The sequence below is a fragment of the Polyodon spathula genome, chromosome 4 (genome assembly GCF_017654505.1).
Source record: "Polyodon spathula isolate WHYD16114869_AA chromosome 4, ASM1765450v1, whole genome shotgun sequence".
Classification (NCBI taxonomy): Eukaryota; Metazoa; Chordata; class Actinopteri; order Acipenseriformes; family Polyodontidae; genus Polyodon; species Polyodon spathula.
The window spans coordinates 93,675,987-93,697,794 of NC_054537.1; the positions used below are offsets into that span (position 1 = coordinate 93,675,987).

The 21,808-nt window shown below is 39.0% G+C and overlaps 1 protein-coding gene across 4 annotated transcripts in view; it reads left to right on the top strand.

Annotated features, from left to right (window-relative positions):
* The window catches only part of ctnnal1 (catenin (cadherin-associated protein), alpha-like 1), an 85,649-nt gene that overhangs the window by 40,608 nt on the left and 23,233 nt on the right, over positions 1-21,808 (top strand). For 2 of the 4 annotated variants that reach the window (XM_041249101.1, XM_041249102.1), the window contains exons 2-5: positions 10,857-11,046; positions 17,458-17,645; positions 20,542-20,613; positions 21,545-21,664. In XM_041249101.1, the coding sequence (XP_041105035.1) occupies positions 10,857-11,046; positions 17,458-17,645; positions 20,542-20,613; positions 21,545-21,664 (570 nt within the window). The remainder of the gene's footprint in view (positions 1-10,856; positions 11,047-17,457; positions 17,646-20,541; positions 20,614-21,544; positions 21,665-21,808) is intronic. The other 2 variants (XM_041249103.1, XM_041249104.1) reach the window with 2 other exon arrangements.

A 21,808-nucleotide genomic window follows, 5' to 3' on the forward strand; every position in this document is an offset into this window, starting at 1 on the left:
TCCTTGAAAGGACATGAGAACACTTTAAAAAGGGCCGTTTTGAAAAGGAGCTACAAATAATATACTGTACAGTAGATTAAGGCGAGTAGAATAATTTTTTGAAAAGGCCAATAGAACAAACCGAAGACTGAAATCAAACTCTTGTTGGTTGTATTCTGGGACACTGGAGATGGGCTGAGCTAGCACAGTAGTTTGGATAACACATGGTCATGGTCTGACCTCCAGCTGTTCCAGGGAATTGGAATCCAGGCTGTTTTTAAATATTTTGTTTCTGTATCAAGAAAGTCTTAAAAGGAAACGGAGACCCAGAGTTTGAAAGGTGTTATTTTACCTTTTATATATAGAATATATATATATATATATATATATATATATATATATATATATATATATATATATATATATATATATATATATATACACACACACACACACACACACACACACACAATACTGTGCTTAGGCAGGTGTGAAAAAATGCTGTAAAGTAAGAGTGCTTTCAAAAATAGATTATATTTGTCAATTAACTAAATGCAAAGTGAGTGAACAGAAGAAAAATTTAAATCAAATCCATATTTGGTGTGACCACCCTTTGCCTTCAAAACAGCATCAATTCTTCTAGGTACACTTGCAAGTCAGGGATTTTGTAGGCATATAGTCAGGTGTATGATTAAACAATTATACAAAACAGGTGCTAATGATCATCAATTCAATATGTACGTTGAAACCCCATCATTAACTGAAACAGAAACAGCCATGTAGGAGGAATAAAACTGGGTGAGGAACAGCCAAACTCCACTAACAAGGTGAGGTTGCTGAAGAGAGTTTACTGTCAAAAGTCATAAACCATGGCAAGACTGAGCACAGCAGCAAGACACAAGGTAGTTATACTGCATCAGCAAGGTCTCTCCCAGGCAGAAATTTCAAGGCAGACAGGGGTTTCCAGATGTGCTGTCCAAGCTCTTTTGAAGAAGCACAAAGAAACGGGCAACGTTCAGGACCGTAGATGCAGTGGTCGGCCAAGGAAACTTACTGCAGCAGATGAAAGACACCTCATGCTTACTTCCCTTCGCAATCGGAAGATGTCCAGCAATGCCATCAGCTCAGAGTTGGCAGAAAACAGTGGGACCCTGTTCTGCAGCAATGGAAGTAAATTAAGCCTTGAAAGTTGATACTAACAATTCCTACAGGTGTCCCAAGTTTTGCTGATTACTTACAAACCCTCTGTCTGTATAAAAGCAGTGTTGGAACAGACTGTGTTACTACACCCTCTTAAGCATTATTTGGACAGTATTGTACTGCAGGAAGTAGTATATTGCTATCATAATGGAGAGAAAAAGACAATTAACAAAGAGACCATTATAACAAAGACAGACCATTATAACCCTTAAAAGTGTAGGTCTTTAGAGAAATTGCAAAGAAAGCCAAGGTGTCAGTGAGTATAGTTTCCTACACCATCAAAAGGCACTTGGAAACTGGAGGAAACTCTGACAGGAAGAGGTCTGGCAGACCCAAAGCCACAACAGAATCAGAAGACAAGTTTCTGAGAGTCAACAACTTGCGTGATAGGCAGCTCGCAGGACAGCAGCTTCAGGCACAGCTGAACATTGGTCGAAGTAAGCAAATCTTAGTTTCAACTGTGAAGAGAAGACTTCACGCTGCAAGTTTGACAGGTCGAGTGGTAGTAATAAAGCCATTGCTAAGATGGCAAAATAAGAAAAAGGTGCTTGCCTGGGCCATGAAGCACCGCCAGTGGACTACGGAAGACTGGGTCTTATGGACCGATGAATCAAAATTTGAAATCTTCGGTTCATCACATCACGCAGGGTTTTTGTACACCGTCGAGTAGGTGAAAGGATGGTTCCTCGGTGTGTGACACCAACTATCAAACATGGAGAAGGATGCGTGATGGTCTGGGCCTCTTTTGCTGGATCCAGAGTCGGCGACTTGCACAGAGTAAGTGGCACCCTGAACCAAAATGGCTACCATCATGCAGCGCCATGCAGTATCCTCTGATATAACCCTAGTTGGTCAGGTGTTCATCTTACAGCAATATAATGACCCAAAACATACCTCCAGACTATGTCAGAACTACCTTAGAAGAAAAGAACAAAACGGTAGGCTTCAAATCATGGAATGGCCAGCATAGTCTCCAGACTTAAACCCCATCGAGCTGGTTTGGGATGAACTGGACAGAAGGGTGAAAGCAAAGCAACCTACAAGTGCAACACATTTGCGGGAACTTCTGCAACAGTATTGGGAAGAACTTTCCGAACAATATTTGATTTTCATTGTAGAAAGAATGCCACGAGTGTGTTCGGCTGTTATATCTGCAAAAGGTAGCTACTTGTCAAAAATTTAGATTAAATTTTGTGAAACAAAATGATTCCATGATTTTTTTTGTTCTCTAATTGTTGATTTGTTCTATGCTTTAATTTCAGAGTACATTGAGACATTAAACTGCATAAATTTCAATAAAAGCTAGAAAAATGGAGGTGTTCTAAAACTTTTGACCGGTAGAGTGTGTGTGTGTGTGTGTGTGTGTGTGTGTATATGTAAATTACAGGCTAACTTCACTGTAATGAACCCCCCTGGGACCTGGGATCCTTCAAGAAGCTGCTTGATAAGATTCTGGGATCAACAAGCTAATAACAACCAAACGAGCAAGATGGGCCGAATGGCCGCCTCTCGTTTGTAAACTTTCTTATGTTCTTAAATGTTCGTTATATCACGGTGTTAACTATAGTAGGGTTTGGCAATTTTCTATGAGAATAATGACAAAATGGCAATTTTGAATTGAACATCAGTATATAGTACTTTTATAAAGGTTCCTTCACATTAATCAACATTTAAATGGTGTTGTGACAAGGCACTCATGTCACGTGTGGTTTAACCACGTTGCAAGACAGAGGAGTTGAAGTTTAAATGACGGCACAGACGGACAGGATTTATTAAACATAAAACATAAAGTAAACAAACGGTCATGTGACTCTACCAACGATGGTTACGGACAGAGGACACATACAAGACGGGCAGGCAGCAAGTCTCAATTGAGCGCCTTTCTGTAAACAGTCATTTGATCAAACATAACTCTAAAAAGCACACAAAACAAACCAGTTTCCACATATAAATTCCACCAACACTAATCCCTCCTGTGGTATGTTTAGGAGAAAACAGTACAGAAATGAAAAAGGAAAGAATGTACACTTACATGCTGAATACAGTAATTAATGTCCTTTCTCTTGAAAAAAGCGCAGATTGCTCCTAACGCCCGTTGCCTTGTTGCAGTTTGTGTGAAGATGACGGACAGGCAATGGTCTTTTGTTTTCACTGAGAGAATAACACACTTGACACTGAAGAAAGTTCAATGTCAGTCAGGACTGAGATTGTTGTATCCGGGTCAATCCTGTACGTGATCATTCTAATAGGGCTAATTTGCAATGAAAAAATCAAGGGGATCAAGTCCCAATTTTAAAAATAATACATGAAGAAGTGAATGTGTCTGTTCCTGTTGAGAAATGTGTGGTTGAACTTGGAAAAGTAATCGGGTGTGAAAATATCAAGTCGGCTTCACGTATGAACAAGTTTGTTGTTGTGTTCCTGAATAATGAAACAATAGTTTCGGAAATGGTTCAGCAGGGTTTGGTTATTGAGGGAGTGTTAGTGTCGGTTCTGCCTCTTGCGGCTCCTGCTATGACAATAACAATTTATAATATTCCTCCTTTTCTTAAAAAGGAAATGTAGGGTTCTGGTGGATGGTACCGAAATCTTCTGAAACAATGAAATGTTTTAAATGTGGCTGTAAAGGGCATATTATGAAGTGAGTTGCAGAAACCGTCCGAAATAGACAGGAGAACGGGTGAAGCTGTGATTGTGACTGGAGCTGGAGAGATACCTGTAGTGGGATTGTCAGGTGACAGACTGGGTAGTGAGGGGAGAGAACAGATTGAGGCTGCGGTTTTAGTTTTGGAGAAATTGATGGAAGCTGGTGAATTTAGACTCCCCAAAGGGAAAAGAAAGGATAAAAACAGACACACCATTGTAGTGAAACAGAGCCTCGTTTCTGAGGATGGGGTCACTCGGGCTGATGAATCGGAGATTGAGCTGTCTGTGAGAATGGACTGCTCTCAAGCACACAGCACAGCGGTCAGTGGTGGCGATTTTTGTGAAGACGGGGCCAGTGATACCGACTCCTCATTTAGCTCTGATCTGTCGGCTAGTCAGCAAGTGAGAGGGGGGTATAATCCTGAAAGCAGTCAGACATTTTTAAGATCCGTTAAAGGGAAAAAAGGGATTAAAGTTATTGAGCATTTCCCTGATTTAAAATTTCTTGAATTTTGTATCAAATTAGACTCAATGCAGCTGTATTAGGCGTGGAGCAAAGAGAAAGAGATCAACAAAAAAATGTAATAAGCAAAGTTCGTGCTTTTCTAAACAGTAATGATGTAGACGTCTACACAAGCATCATTTCTTTTGTATGTGTACATTTTTACTGTTGTAGTACTTTCCAGTGTATCTTTTTCAACCCTACAATGCAAAACCTGACTCTTAATGTAATAACTTTAAATATAAATGGAGGTAGAGATTATGCAAAGAGAGCAGCTGTTTGAATATTTAAACCAAAAGAAAGTTAATGCTGCCATGCTCCAAGAGACCCATGCAGATGATGATAATAAATCTGAGTGGTTTCAGGATTGGGAAGAGGAGGTTATTTTTAATCATGGAATGAATTTCAGTGCTGGAGTTGCATGTTATTTGCGAAAGGGTTTAAATATGACTCTGTCAATGTAAGTGAGGTCATTAAGGGGTGGTTGTTGAAAGTGAAAGTAACTGCAGAGGGTAGAAGTTTAGAATTTTGTTAATATTTGTGCGCCAAATGATGGGAGAGAGAGGGTGATGTTTTTTCAGACTCTCAATGGAGTTAGTCAGACTGAAGGAGTGGTTTTATTAGTTGGCGATTTTAATTGTACAGTTAACAACAAGCTAGACAAATAGCCCAGAGCCTCACTCCAGGTCAGTTAAGGAGCTGGTTAGTGTTTTAACAGCGCATGATGTGGAGGATGTGGGAAGAGTAATGAATCCTAATGTTAAGCATTATACCTGGGCTAAGGGGAGCAATGGCAATATATGTTTAGCACGACTAGATATATTTTATGTGTTTTATGCATTATTAAACCCTTTGTGGTTCTATGTCAGACCAGATCCGACATTTACAATTTTCCATTTCCAGTCCGATGTCGGACCCTGTCCGACATCATCAAAAATACATAAAGGACAGGTCTCTAGTCGTTTATTTCTTCAGAAAAAGCTGAGAAAACCTTTCAATGGCCGAGTGAGACTTATACGAGCTGAATGAAGCCGGAAAAAAGGGTGTAGCCCCATCCACTACAGGGATAACACGGACATAAAGGAGATAGCTGCTTCTGCATCCAGCGCTCAAAGAATATCACGGACATTTGCAGAGCTTTTTGAGATGTTATAGTAATAAAGTAATGACTTTGATTGCATTACTGAGGAGTTTGGTGATAAAACAAGTGATCAGGAGAGGATTTATCAGTGTGCACGTCTATAAAGAGATATGTGAAAAATACAGTGAACAAGGGGTGGGGCTTGGCTGGAGATACAGCACAATTTGTGTCCTTTTGTGATTCAGTGCCTTTTAAACCTGTTTTACTCTGGAAAGAAATATTTGAAACGGCGCATGTAAAATAAACAGTGCGTGTGAATATAAATTGGACCCGACACGCCTGACAAGCACTAAATAAATGGACTGCAAAGGGTTAAGAACTGGAGACCTGTAAGTATTCTTTGCACTGACTACAAAATCTTGTCAAAGGCATTGGCAAATAGATTAAGAGGAGTAATGAGCACTATCGTGCATTCAGACCAAACGTACAGTGTAACTGGCCGATAGCATTTCTAGTTCGGGACTTAATAGCTGCCTCCAGGCTCTTTGGTTTTAAAGCTGGATTGCTTTCTCTTGATCAAGAGAAGGCTTTTGACCAGGTAGACCACCGGTAGCACATTTAGTGTACTTAAAATCAGTGGTGTGCTGTGTTCTCATTTTAAGATCCAGAGAGGAATTTGCCAGGGTTGTTCCTTATCAGGAATGTTATATTCTCTGTCGTTTGAACGCATAATAGTAAAATTGAGAAAGATATTGAATGGGTTGTCTATCCCTACTGTGACAATAGAGCCTGTTAAGGTGGTGGCTTACGCTGATGATCTGGTGATTTATTTATTTTTAATAGTAAATTGATTGATTTGAAATAAAGGAGTTTTCAACTATATATATATATATATATATATATATATATGTATATATATATATATAAAAATCGCACACAGTGCTGACTATTTCTGTATTAGTAGATTAGTAGACAACACTTCTCAAGCTTATTTTACTTTTTTTTTAAAATTTTTAATTTGTATTTAAAATGTTACCCTGCTGCAGATCCTCTTTTGATTTCTTCAGATAAAGTATGCAACCACCCTAAGAAATATTGTTTTGCACACGTGTGTTATTTTTTCAAAAAAATTATAATAGTTTTTCTCTTCACAGCATCATCTCTGTTTACACAGAGGAGATGGCTCTTGTTTTAATCTTCATGCAAGGAAATTAGATTCCACAAGGAATCCAATTAGTCTCTGCCATTTGTCTCTTAAAATTCCATTAATGAAAAAGACTGGCATGATTAAACACCAACGTGCCCACCAAAGATTCTGTGCAAGATAGCAAAACACAGCATTGGACTGTTTAGAAATGTATGTGAGTGTGCACTGTGCAGCAAGCTCTTCAGAGAGAGGGAGGGCTGATATTCCTGGACGGGGGTCAACCAGTGTGGCATTGAGTCACACAAACAATGTACATTGACTTAAGGCAATTTTATTATACACAGACAACATTCAAAATGGTTGCCATGGTTTTGAGCATACTATTCTTTGTTGAGACGTGTACTATAGACAAAGACATGATATTGTAGTTTCAGGAGAGTCATTTGAGCGCCTGACCAGACCGCCAGCAGGGTGTTTTCTTCATTTGACTTGTACATTTATTGAAACCTTTACAAATATATTCCATGTCCTTCTGTAAAACAATTGGCAAATAAATTATAGAGAGAGAGAAAAAAATTGTGGGGGAAGCAACAATTCTAGGAAGCAAACATTTTCATGTGTTTTTAGTTTTTAAAAAAAGTAGTTGAGGTACGGTACATTAAATTTACATATGAAAATCACATTTTACAAAACATGCACACACATGTTCTGCTATTCAAAATGTAATTGAAGGCAGCTGCTTATCTCTCGTTTTTTTGGGTTGTCAAGTGCAGATTTGCACTGCTTTGTGAATGTGGTGATGTCATTTATTGATGTTATTAAATTGAAGTTACATTATAGTGAATGAAACTGTCAGATGAAAATATCTGTCAGACATGTAAGGTCATATTCTGTCTGTCATTTTGTAAACATGTTGCCATGGGTTATTTAGTTTTGCAATGAATTGCAGATCCCAAAATATCAATCTCAATCATCAGTTTATGGAACAGAAAACTACAGATGAATGCTAATCAATAATAACACTAATAACTTCCTAACAGTCCTGTTGTCTTGCCAGTAAGTGGTAGATTATTCACTACTACTGTACCTGTAGGAAATGCATGGCTTTTTTTCTGAGGCCAGATGGTGTTCCATCACGGACCTGCTTTTCAGTAAGTGTGCTAAAGTGAGAGTAAAACAGCTGAGGTCATGGCACAGACTATAAACTGGAGAAGGCCACTTGGGAGGTTTCCAGAACTCTGTGCAGTCTTTGCTTTGGAGCTGGCTTCCTCAGAGATGTGTAGGACTGTCATTCGTCTTCCAGTGTGAAAGAGCTGTTGAATCAGAGGAAGGCATTGACAGTCAGCTGTCAATGAATCCACAGCTGCTCCAGTTTCCGCCAAGTAGGGTTGCCAGTACCGGATCTCCTCTTATCAACACACCTACAGGAGTCATTTCAAGAAAGGAGGCTTATTACTAAAGTTATAAATATCTGAAATTACATTGTATCACATGTGTTTCCTTTAGATAGTGGGGCAATTGAATAATGAAAACATTCATGACTATTAAAGATTTTACAGTATACAAACCTCAAGACTGTCAAGTCAAACAAAAATAAGATGTCTAAATTAATAGCACAAGCCTAAAAGCCTTCAAACAGCGGGTGTATTTTAAATTAATGATTAGAAACAATGCATGTTTGCAGTTTAATAATAACCACAAGAAAGCGTCTGGAGCAGTCTGCGTTGCAAAGTCATTAGGAGTTGTGACTTGTGACGGCTGTGGCTGGAGATCCTGGGTGTAAAAGAAGCCTGCTCGGTTGTAGGATCTGGAAGCCACCCTCGGGACCTTTTATTCTCCTGAGCTGTGTGGGGAATTGAATTGGGTTCTAAAAAAAAATGAACATGCTAAGGGTTTTGACTGTAAAGGTCATGCCTGCTCCCTGGCTGTTTGGTGATGATGTATTGGCAGAGGTAGACCCTAGGCTGGCTGGTGTGTGGTTACACTCTTAGCGGGAGAGCACAGCCCTTTGAACTGTTGTGATGTGATGGAGGAGGAGGAGAAGTGATGCAGAGTAGCAGTTTAAAAAGCCGACTATCCGTTGCTTTTGTAAAGCAGGGAATGTTTTTTTTTGTTTAACACTAGAAGACCTGCCAGGTTCATTTTGGCAGTTTTTGGTTTTAAATGTAATTTTCTCCAGTCGTGTAACACTTATGGGGCTGCGCTTTCATGTACCTTTCTGTCCGTGTGTATTCAATATTTTCACAAAGCATGAAACGGGGGAGTGCAGAAATAAGACATATATTACATTATACCTAAACGCGCCGGGAGCAGTCACATTGACGGCCACACATAAAATAATGTATTTTGATTATACTGAACGGTATTCTACTTTATTTGTTTCTACCAGTCCACAGTGTGTTTAACTGTAATCAGATTAGTCTCTACTCTCTGAGTGAATGACTGACAGTCTATTGTTTTCAGTCAGTCTTTTGAAGGCCGGCACCTGCCTGCCAGCTGCACTGCTTTGGTCAGTCGATTAGCATCAGGACTAGTGAAAATAAATATGGAGTTGATGTTTTGGATCAGGTGGCACGGAAGTATTCAGTGAAGGCTGGCTCCCGACGGTGGTCTGTTCAGGTGTTTTACAATGTATTGGACCTAGCAGCTATCAACTCCTGGGTAATTTACAAAGAATACACGGAGAAGAATTTTCCAAAGAGAGAATATATTTTACAGTTAGCACAGGAACTTCGCAAGAAGCATTTGGAGAGGGAGACTGCCAAGCGTGTACCCACAGCCGAGAGCCGCAAGAGATGCCAATGCCAGGTTGGCAAGTGTAGAAAGGTGGCGTGGAGAAGTGCATTATCTGTGTTGATTGTGAACAGCCTTCAAAGTAAAGGAATACCCTTTTGTTGAAGAAAATAAATTATACTTTGTTATAACTTCTTGTGTTGTGCGCTTCTATAAAAATGTTTTTTTTCTAAATTTTATTTATTTACGTTGTTCAGTTGCTTTTGCTCATCTGATAATAAACCGATCGCTGTTGAAAAGTAAATGATGTAGTGCTATCGTTTCAGTTTTATAAATATGTACTGTATGTTGTAAACCAATGTCTATTCAGATGTATGTTTGTTTACATTTTCTTGTTTTGATTTGTAAAATAAATGTTCATAAATATATATGCTTCGGTTGTTCAGATGTTTGTGGTGTACTCAATAAAAATAAATAAATTGATTACATCCGACTGTTTCTCCTTTCGTTACACTGTTTACAGAAGGGGAGCCCAGTCCTGGTCCTGGAGGGCCGGTGTCCATCCTGGTTTTTTTTAAGCTTCTAAATTAAGCTTCTAATACGTTATTGATTGGTCCAATTAACTAATTTAGGGGACACCGGACCACCAGGATTGGGCACCCCTGGTTTACAGTGTTTTGAATACAACTGTCAGAAAGACTGCTGCGGGGCTTCTAGATATGAGTATATCTCCGGTCCTTCTAGTGTTAAAAGTACCATCAGGAATGCCACACAGGAATGGAGCCTGTTGTTTACACACACACACACACACACTAAATAAACAGTAATTTGCATAGTAATTGATTGCCCCTGCATTTTTTTTTTTACTACAGGACTTGTTGGTTCTGTGTAGAGTGCGCTGCAGTGCCTTCTACTGGAGACCGTGGCTTTTTATAATGACTGTGTGAGGCATTTAGGACTGAGCACTGCCATACAGTACAGTGTTAAGGCTTACACAGAGGATGAAGGTCAAGTTTTCTGTCATGCTTTAGTTTGTTGTAGTAAACTAAAATGGCAGGTTGCAAGAATCATGAGACAGTTCAGGTGTTGATTTACATTTGTTAATAAATAAAGCACAAGCACATTATTACGGTACTTCAAAAATATGTAGCCATGCTTGTTTTTACGTTCTATAGTGTCTGCTATTAATTTCTTATTTTTGGATTGTCCTTCAGTTTGGATTTACAGCAGCCCACAGACTAAGTGGTGGTGCTTCCTTGAGTCATTGTATGTTTGAAATACTGTAATACTCTATTATATACTATAATAAATCTCTCTCAACACTACAATAGTGGTGTATTCATATTTGTATGTTGTGGATTTGCATCATTGTTTTGAGTAAAAAGCTTTTAAAAAAAAAAAAAAAAAAAAAAAAAAAACAATCAAAAGGTCAAAAGTAAATGAAACTTGGTATAAAATTTGCAACACACGTGAAGCACTGTAGTTTAAACAACACCATGTTGACCTTATCAGAAATGTTTGTCATGCTTAAATGAATGCCTTTCTTCTATTCTTTTCTCTGGTTCCAGATCACGACCCTGATCAACCACAAAGACAAGCCAAGGAAGTCGGAGAAGACCCTGCGAGCCATCCAGAGGGTGGGCCAGGCTGTCAACATGGCCGTAGGGAGGTTCGTAACTGTCGGGGAGGCCATTGCAATAGAGAACCAAGAACTGAAGGAGGAAATGAGCTTCGCCTGCTACGAGGCCAGGCGAGCAGGTAAAGAGAACAGCGCTGTCTCTTCCCGCTGTGACAGTGTGATCTGAGAGCCAGGGTTTCAGTCCCAGCACAGGATCTGCCTAAGTGTGATGCCCAGCCTGGACACATCACCATGGAAACAGGATGTTGTGTATCAGCGGGGGCTATCCTCAGTTGATTAGGAAGGATGTGATTTATATTTCTGTTGTGGCCGATACTTCATATACACTAGACCAGGGGTGGCCAAACATGGCCCTTCCACTTCTGATCTTTGTTCTAAATTGTTTAATTGACAATTTAGACCTGAAGTTGTTCACTGTACCATTTTACCTGTTTAACCTGGAGTGGAGTGGCCCCCCAGGACTGTGAATGGACACCCCTGCACTAGAGAATGAAATTCTCCGATACCTACGGAGCAGCAATAATAAATAAATAAATAAATAAAACTTCTTTGAAGTTAAACTAAACAATAATCAAGGTAAGAGTGCATTTTAAAACTGTATTTAATGTACTTTTAATAACACGTCAGCTGTTGTATTAAGGCTCTGTGTATTCAGTGTAATTTCAAATACCTTTTCGTTGTGCATTCGTGATAGGGGGTTTGTGTGAAATGTTGCGTTGTATGCCAAACAAAGTGAAAACCGAAAAAAGAAAACCGACCTGTGGTACTCTGTGCTGCCTTGTAGTATGGGCTGTGCAATGTGCAGGTATTAGTTTCAATAGTGTGCAGGTATTGGAGCTTGAAAGGGAAAGCACATCAGAGAAAGGTGCCCTGTTTCCCCAAAGGCATTACTTTCACATATAGTGTTTTAGAAATAGTCACAGCATTATTCATTTTCAGTAAATGTGGCAGCTACTATATGCACTGTTAAAGCGTTCAACATTTGTGAAATTTTGACATAAACGCCAATAAAATAAATAAATAAATAGAAACCTTCAGGCTGTCTTGGTATTGACATCAGTGGCTGAAGCACTTTCTGACAGTCTATCAGCCCAGACTTCAATATCTTCTCACACAGTTGAGGTGTCTTGTATGAATCTTGCTCACCCATACAAAGGGCAGAGGTATTGTTGGCCTGAGATTATTGAATGCAATCAGAAAGCTTGCAAGATCCAATTGCAGATACTCGAGGTTGTGCTGTGTAAAGCCTGACAGAGGTATACGTGGATACTGTATGCTTCTCCCTGTTCAGTGTTCTCATTGGGTCTGCAGTGCAAATGAAATGCGCTCATCTGACAGATTTTCATAGAGTGGAACATGCACAGGCATTAGAATGAGCTGCCATCACTGGCATACATTTAAACTGGGATCTTGGATTATCAAATGAAGGGTATCCACAGTTGCAGAGAGAAATAATAAACAGTGACACATGTTGTTAAAACCATCCTTCTTAGAGTTTTAAGCATGTATTGAACTTTGGAATTTAAGGCGACCTCATAGGGGCACCTACCCTTTAAGACTTTAAAGCCCAAATTCGTTTTCAAGAGCAGTCTTTACCACTGCACTTAATTATTTTTCAAATTGTTTCTGTTGATTCAGTACGGGAACACATTGAAATCGGTGAGCTCTGGGGTCAGTACTTCAATAGGTTCTCTCTATTCAGTTCCCCATGGGGCCATGCTTCAGCTTTGGGTCAAAAGCCAAGTATTGCATATGCTGGGGATGCATATAAGAAGACAAGTAAGCAGCGGTTTTGGCAAAACATTTTAAATCAAAAATTGACATGTTATATAGTTTGCAAATGATTTAGGGCTGTCAGTGAATTGCTGTTAACTAACTTGTGCGATTTGTGTTTTTTCGGAGCTATACATTTTTTTTAATGCATGTTAATCGCACTCCTGTCTTGTAACTCTAACATACTGTAATTCATTCCCTGCGACACCATTTTAATACACTCAGATGCATGCCAGGATTGAATGAGTGTAGTCATCATTTGAATATAAAATTAGTCACGGAACCGCATTATGTAGCAAAGCACCCAAACTGAAGGACTTGTGAATGGGAAGTTTATTTAATAAAAAAAAAAACTTTGACAGTTAATAGGATAGAAAGATGGTTACTTGTATCTCCTGTCAAAGTGTGTTCCAGTATTGTAGTGTAGTACAAACTGGATTGCAATAGTGGCTTTCAGTTATTTCAGTGAAGTGATTCAAATTGCCATTGCTTGGCTAAAACCTTCACTAACCCTGAGAAATTATTGTGTTTTTCAGGGGTCTTTAGGAGATTTGTTAGCATCCATGTTGAATCTAGATAAAAAGTCTTTATGCAATGCATAAACAGTAACTACAAAATACATTGAATGGATTGGAATTGAAAATCTGGTATTACTTTGTTTCAGCATATTTGCTCGAAATTCTAGAACTTGGCACTATAGTAGTGTTGTAAAATTAGGTTAAATCTAAATTAGAAAAAGCAGTGTATTTATTTCAATTTTGCCAGGTACTACAGATTAAACAAGTATGTCTATGAAATACATACAGTGCCTTCCACAGCTGTAATGCAGATTGTTTTTGGCATCGTGTAAATCGTCACGTCCTGCATCCACTATTATCACATGTAAGTTTGAAGAAATAAAGACAGACAGACAAATGCCTCTTTGTGGGCCAATATTCTGAGATGGTTAATAACTTGTGCTAAAAGATGTATCCAGCAAGTTTCATCTCAATTGAACGAGCAGTTCTCCTGAATACATTTTTAAAAAGTGTGACATAGTGCAGACAGACAGCCTCCATATACAGCTCATATAAAGATTGATATTAACAATGTGCTTAGGAAGTTTATCATAATTGGATAAAGGACTAGATTTCTACTAGATACTTCTTGGTGAGCATAATAAAGCCTAAAGTGAAACCCTGAAGTTATGTAGAAACACAGGTTTGACTCACTCATTACCTTTAGTGATTCTCCTTGACCGTTCTCAGCTGCAGCCTGTATCTCCAAAAACATCATTCTTTTTCTGTGACATTTTAATTTGTCATTTCAGTTTTACTTATTGTAAACCTAATGCTGTCAACTGTTCTGCAGGGAAGTGAAAATTCAGCAAAGTGCAAATGTGTTGTCTTTTTTTCTATTAAGCAAACAAGCTGTATTTTCACATGTGAGAGCCCCTCAATGTGGCTGTTTGGTTAAACAGGAATGAAAGCACTCATTAAAAAGGGGTTTAAACAAAATCCCAAGCCATAAAATCATGGGGCTTTGTTTACTAATGCTTGCTTGTAACAACAAGATCCAAGCAATGTGCACGTTTAAGACATATTTATAGAATAAGTTCAATTGGAAATTGATAAAATTTGATAGTTTGACATACTGTAAAATAACTTGAAAAATGAAATACCCTCTTACCCCTGTGCTGTGTGCAGTCAGCACCAATTACACACTAGTTAAATAAATATATACTTGTACGGTAGAGTATAAATCATTTAATTAAAGCGTTACATACATACATTTTTTATCATATTTTGAGACACTGAAGTGAAATGAGGCACACTGGTGGGAATTATTGAATTTGTTCCACTGGATTGGTGCCAGATAGTCTTGAGGATTGGGACAGAAGGAAGGGCTCCTGAGGTTGGCCAAGAGCGCATTAGGATTCTCATGTCTGGCTTGAATCAAGCTTTCATTTGAATGTTGGGATTTTTAGACAGTAGCTCAGTGATTTTGGTAAAAACAGTGTGAACAGGAAAAGCTTTTATACAGGGTCCTAAATCCATCCAGTAGGTTTCCTAGTTGATCCATGGTCACAGTGCATTTGTAAAGCTTTTGTTTTTAAGATGATGAATGCATACGACTTGAATACTAATGTGTATGAATCTGATCCATTATAGACTCCAGCTTAGAGAATCTGGTAGCTTACCTGATGCACTGCATCTTTTAGCAGTTTGATATGTTGGTCTCAGGTCTTCACACAGGCTGTTTAGACTGAATGAGAACTGAAACGGACCTCTGTATTGGGTGTATACAGAGTCTCTCGTATTTCTTAAATCATTTACTTGTTCTTATTCTCCATTGTTTCAAGAAGCTTTATAAAGAACATGGGGCAGGTTTAAATATTTATTTTATTTATTCATTTATCTGTTGCATTTATATAGTGTTTTTTTATGCATAGCAGTAAAAAGAACAAACCACAATACATTTCTATAGCATGTCACACATACAACTGCCACAATCAGACCATTTAAATAAGATTTAAATAACAGTGTACACATAATACAAAAGCAGCAATTTTTAAGTTACATTAGAACCCGCTAAGATAAGAGCCATTTTATAAAAATGCATTTTTAGTCTTGACTTAAACTGTAACAGTACCAGCTTCTTTGACAAACAAAGGCAGAGCATTCCATAATTTAGGAGCTCTACAAGAAAAAGCCCTCCCTCCTCCCGTGTTGCTTTTGTTGACCCTGGGAATAACCAGCAGGCCCACATCCTGTGATCTCTGAGTGCAGTTTGGAAGAGACTGGGTCAGTAACTTGTGCAAATCCATTCAGGGCCTTGTAAGTTAACAGCAAAATTATAAAATCAATTCTATACTGCACACTGAGCCAGTGTAAAGAGAGCAAAACGGTTAATATGTAAATTTTTCCTGGTTTTAGTCAGGATTCTAGTGCTATATTCTGAACAAGCTGCAAGTAGGATACCACACGTTTTGGGACACCAGCAAAAAAGTGCATTGCAATAATCAGTTCTAGATGAAACAAAGGCATGCATTAGTCTCTCGGCGTCACATGCAGAAATAATTGGTCTAAGTTTGGCTGTATTTCTGTATGGTAAAAAGAAATAGCTCAGCAGAAGTTCCTATTTGTTATACAAGGACATGACATAAAGGGAATCTTTTTAAATGCAAAATGAGAATTTGTGGTATATGTTTGTAAACTCATACACTTCGCTGTGTGTGTGTGCTGTACTCTGTGTTATTGCACCAATACCCCTTTATCATATATATATATATATATATATATATATATATATATATATATATATATATATATATATATATATATATATATATATATATATATATTAGTAATACAGCAGGGAGGGGGTTAGTATCCTCCCTGCAGAAAACATGTGCGTATGCACATTTTGTTAATTGTTTTATTATTAATTATCACCTGCACCGGGTAGTTATTGTTAAATTAAACCCAGGTGCAGGGTATTTATAGAGAGCAGCCAGTTTGCTCAAGGCTGCTGTGAGTGTAGAGCCCGGTTGCGCAAAGGCAACCGTAAAGTATCGTGGTGCCGAAAGGGTACGTGTGTGTTTAGTTTGTTTTGAACCGGTAAACAGGTTAGCTGTTCGGTTTACTTTGATTAAAGACATGTGGGGTTATCAAATAGCTTAAGGGTAAATGTCAGCAAACAGTTTGCATTTTATGTCTCATTCCCTGCACAGCGGAGCTGAGGCTGGATTATATAACTTCTGCTCTCTCTGCAGCTGTTGCTTATGAAATAAAATGCTGTCTACTACAATTTCATTTTATTCCTAAGAGGGACTACCAGTGAGACCTATGTTTGTTTGTATTTATTTCTACTCTGCCTAGACCCTGCTTGTCAAGTGCAATGTGCCAGCTAAGCAGTTGAAATATTATTGCATGCTGACCAACCCACACAAATGAGCAAATTCTTCTGGGGAAAGCTCCAGTGTCATTTTTTAGTTTGTGTAAAAAAAAAAAAAAAAAAAAAAAAAAAAAAAAAAAAAAAAAAAAAAACGTGTGGGAGCATGCAGCAGTCAGCGTGGTGGTATAACAATTGGTGGGCCAACCGCCCTGTAAAGCAGACCCTTTCTGAGAGTTGGAAAGCAGCTGAAAGTTGTGAACTGGTTCAAATACAAAGGGAACCAAATGGATTTTAAAACTGGGGAGAGCTCTTTTTAACTTTTCTTTTCTGAACTCGTGCTTAACCGTCTTGTTGGATTATGTATTTTGAAATCCTCAATCCATAGCGCCTGCTTTTAAGCACTGTGCAGAGAATGTATGTGTAGATAACTTCATGATGTCTTATGTTCTAAGAGAATCTACTGTGTAAAACACAAAGGACAAGCAATATAGTAGTTACAGCAAATTATATGTATTCCTATAATTAAGCCTACAGGTAAAGGTAGAGGTAAACAGGTTAACTGCCCAATACTTAAGTATGATCAGACTTATCGGTGATGTCTGTATGGGTTACAGTTCTTTTTTGCTATCCATAAATTCATAAAGCAGCTGCCCAGTAGCAATACAGTGCCCTCAAACACCCACCCCCCACCCCACCCCCCCCAAAAAAGAAAGGTGGAGAGATCTGCATCCCTGCATGGAGTCTATTAACTTAAGCTGTAAGAAGCCAGGCTAATTATTATAATCTATTTAAATATACTTGGAAGGATTCGTACAGACGGTTTCCTCCACAGATTTGGCATATCCAGGTCTCTTATCAAGTATCTGTTATTGTTCTTGCAGGAGACACCATTGCACACCTCACAGACGTGGTCAGCATAGAGCAGCCTGAATCTGACGGCCGGGCGACAATCTTCAGTGACAAAGCTAGCATGGTGAAGGCTGCCAGGATGCTCCTGTCCTCTGTTACGAAGGTTCTGGTGCTGGCTGACAGAATAGTTATTAAGCAGATCATCGCTTCCAGAAATAAGGTATGGAATGTTTCATGTGGTTACCAAACACTGAACTTCACTATTGCAGATAGAGGAAACAGACCTCTGGCGCTGAGCCACATTCATTTCTTTCTGTTAATGAGAATAGAAAATACGTTTGTCTGTGGAAAGTAAGGTTGGACAAATCAATCTATACCACATTTATATTGGCTGCCATACGGCTGCTCTGCATCGTGGTATTACCTTATGTTTGGTTGATCTTTCCCGATCTCCTGTGTCTCAATTTCTCTGAACCAACACAAGCTAAAACAAAGAAAGCTCAGCATCTCCTTTTGGAATTGAGAGATTGTAGAAATCACAGTTCTTTGCAGAGGGGCATGTTTCACGTTCTTTCCCTTTTTAAAGACTTTGGTGATAGGATCTAAGAATATGTGTACAGTGTCGTATACACAAGCTGTCAGACAAGAGGTGGAAATTGAAGGCAGTGAAAATGGCTCACAAGCTTTTATTTCCATTTTTTAACTTGGCAATCTTCTCACAAACCATCTGCTGATGTACGACTACTATTGGTTGTATTTTTTTTTATTATTATTGTTATTAGTGGAGCACATTTAGAAAAAACAACCCTTTAATAAATGCCAGCTAATTATTTTCTAGAAGGGTGGATGTATCATACTCATAGGATTACATTTACACCTCTTACAGGATATGTATATGTTTATTATTTTAAAACATGGACACTTGAGAAAAAAATGGAGTGTCCTCGCCTTCCACCTACATAAAAAGTGCAGTAGGTTTTAGTCATCGTTTACTTCCAACATTACTGAGTGGAAACATGGGTCAGGTGTTGAAGGTTGCTGTGATTCGGTCCACTGGAGCATGTCAGACAGTTGCTTGTTGCAGTATGTAGCACACATCTACAGGCCGGGACTGTCGTGACCAGCTTGCAGGCGGGGTTGTGCTGTGGCTCTTGTGCTGTCTTGACGAGCTTGCAGGCGGGGTTGTGCTGTGGCTCTTGTGCTGTCTTGACGAGCTTGCAGGCGGAGCTGTGCTGTGGCTCTTACAGGCTGAGTTGTGCTGTGGTGCTGTCTTGACCAGCTTGCAGGCGGAGTTGTGCTGTGGCTCTTGTGCTGTCTTGACGAGCTTGCAGGCGGAGTTGTGCTGTGGCTCTTGTGCTGTCTTGACGAGCTTGCAGGCGGAGTTGTGCTGTGGCTCTTGTGCTGTCTTGACGAGCTTGCAGGCGGAGCTGTGCTGTGGCTCTTGTGCTGTCTTGACGAGCTTGCAGGCGGGGTTGTGCTGTGGCTCTTGTGCTGTCTTGACGAGCTTGCAGGCGGGGTTGTGCTGTGGCTCTTGTGCTGTCTTGACCAGCTTGCAGGCGGAGTTGTGCTGTGGCTCTTGTGCTGTCTTGACGAGCTTGCAGGCGGAGTTGTGCTGTGGCACTGGTTTTACTGCCATTCAGTGCAGCCACTTCGAGAGACAGGTCGCTTGGACGGGCATTTGTTGTCAACCCAGACCAGACTAGAAAAGTGCTGTGGTCTTGTTCATAGTGGTTTGACAGGACACAAGCTATTGCTGGCTTGGTTTTGAAACCCCAAGATGTGTGTTTCTAGGCAAAGGGTATTTTGTTTCATTTCAAGCGCATTTTTAATGCTTGATTTCCACAAGGGGAAGAACACTTAAATCAAGGAATCCCAGCTTTATTTCCAATCTGCTCTGCACGAAAACCCCTGCTTGCATAATTCATGTGCTTAACTGCAAACGAGAGAAGACATTTTCTAATTAAGCAGAATATTTCTTTTTAACACTTGAAATAAATCTATAATACAAATGGGATGGTAGCAAAGAACTGTCTTTCCATTGTTGTGGTTTTTTTGGGGGTGGAGTTTTGTTTTTTCAAATTAAATAATGCATAAGCAGTAGGACATCATGAATTCTTCATGAATACATTTACATATTGAAAATAGTTTTGAGAGTCATTGGAGCCATGAGAATTCAGACAAAAAAAAAACACAATTGTCGTTCCCTTTTTAGATCTCATACCATTGTTGTAAGCGGTATCCATTTGCTAGAATGCTTACAAAGGTATCATTTGTATTTCTCTGATACTGGAGGAATAGACTCTTTGCCTTTTTTAAATAAACCTACACAACAAAGATTGCTCACACAGGGCACAGCCTAAATCTGTTACACCTCACTGTATTGTTAACACACTGTGGGGATTATTAAATTGATTTAATACTGAATACAGTCGGCTGTTGGTTTAAATACTGCAAAAGACCAAAAAGATTACAATTACTATAGGACACGTGTAGTGGAGAGCAGACCATAGATAAACAGGTTTTTTGCTGGTCACAAACCTGTAACCTTGTGGTAGTCTTAACAACCACACAGAAGAGCCAGGCTACTCTTCATGAATAGTTAAAGAACTATTAAACTCATCTCACCTTCAGGTCTAAATACGTGCACAGTGGACCTTATTTTAGACATCAGTGAATTAGATCAAACCAGTGTGTCTTCAACACAAAAATGGCCACAAATGAAGGATCCATCTTGCTGCACAGAAAGTCTCCAGTTTTAATCTTGCCAGCACTGGCAGAAAAACATGACTTCATGTGGAAACATGACTGCTGTTATGAGATTCTCATTTTATTACCCAACACATTGGATTAAGAGGACCTGGCAGGAAACAGAGTGTGTGATAAAAGTGCACAGAGATTGCTCCGAGCACTCCACTGCAGTTCGAAGCATGTAAATCTTGGCAGTGGCTCGTGTAATTTACTGTACAGAACTCCGTGTTCTTTCAGCTTCGTTGTGCTGCTTTTTTCTCTCCAGCCTTGTACTTTTTATTTGTCATATGTTTTGCTTTGTTTTCAGTTATTTTTTCTAATCTCTGGGTTAGAATTTAAGAATGGGTGTTACATTACCTCTATTGCAGCACAGCACACATGCTTGCAGGAAACAGCAGCCTGGAGCCAAGCAGTTACTGTTGCTGCAGGAAGACATTTCCGTATGTTGCCTTTTACCTGTGAAGCTAAGACTTAATTTGTGAAGAAATTCAGCCTGCTTTTGACATTGGCAGCTCTTTATTTCAGGCAGCTGAATATACTGTAAAAAGGATGACACTCATCAGTTATAAGATTGTAATATTTTAGCTAGCATTCACTTGCTTTCTTGAAAAACATTCAGAAATTAACAAGGTCGGTGTCTGTATCAAACACATTTGTCTCCGCACTACTTGCATTTACTGAGGCGCTGCCACTTAATGTTTGAGTCCAGCTACAGTAGTACAATTAGTGGAAAAACAGCACATTTTTTTAAATGCTATTTTATGTTGGCACTTTTTTGTGGAAAGATAACATTGATTTAGCCAGTGCAGTTTCGTAGAGAGCTGTTTAAAAGTTTTGCGCAGCTTGAATGGATGAAAAGTTAGTTCTACGAGCACTTTTTAAAAGCTGTAAATCGTTCTACTAAACTGAATCTGCAAATGCCAACATTCAGGAAAAGGTGCCCGACAAAACACTGGAACATGTGTACAAGTGATCCAGTACATGAGTTGCTTCAGTAATATGCTTTTTGTGCTATTAAAAATATCCTATTATTATTATATAGACAACACCGACGGAAGTCATACTCCGAAAACAAGGTAAATTGTATATTTTTTTCTCCCAACATAAAACTAAAAGCAAATGTATGCTTTTTGAAAACACTGTTTGACTCAAACCCAGAGAACATTTAAAAAAAAAATAATAATAATTTTAGAATCAAACACATTTACGAACCAGACTTATTTTGTATAGTCTTTAAAAAAAAAAAAATTTAAAAACAACACAACATCAGACTGGACGGAGGACTAGTATTTATTGTCACAGTAGTGTTTTCAGACACAGCTGAGTGCCTGGTGTGTGCAGTAATGAGGGCCTCTGTTAATCTCCCCACAGGTTTTGGCAACCTTGGAGCAGCTGGAGAAAGTGAGCAGCTTTCAGGAGTTTGTGCAGGTCTTCAGTCAGTTTGGAAACGAGATGGTGGAGTTCGCTCATCTGACAGGAGACAGACAGAATGTATGGAACAGTTCCTGGGTTTAAAGTAATATGTTTGTCTTGTGATTGTTCTTATCTTTACCAAACAGTCTACATAGATAAAAACCAAAAGAAATGGATGTAGTCTGAACAACATGAACATAAATGAATACTATTGAAAAAGAA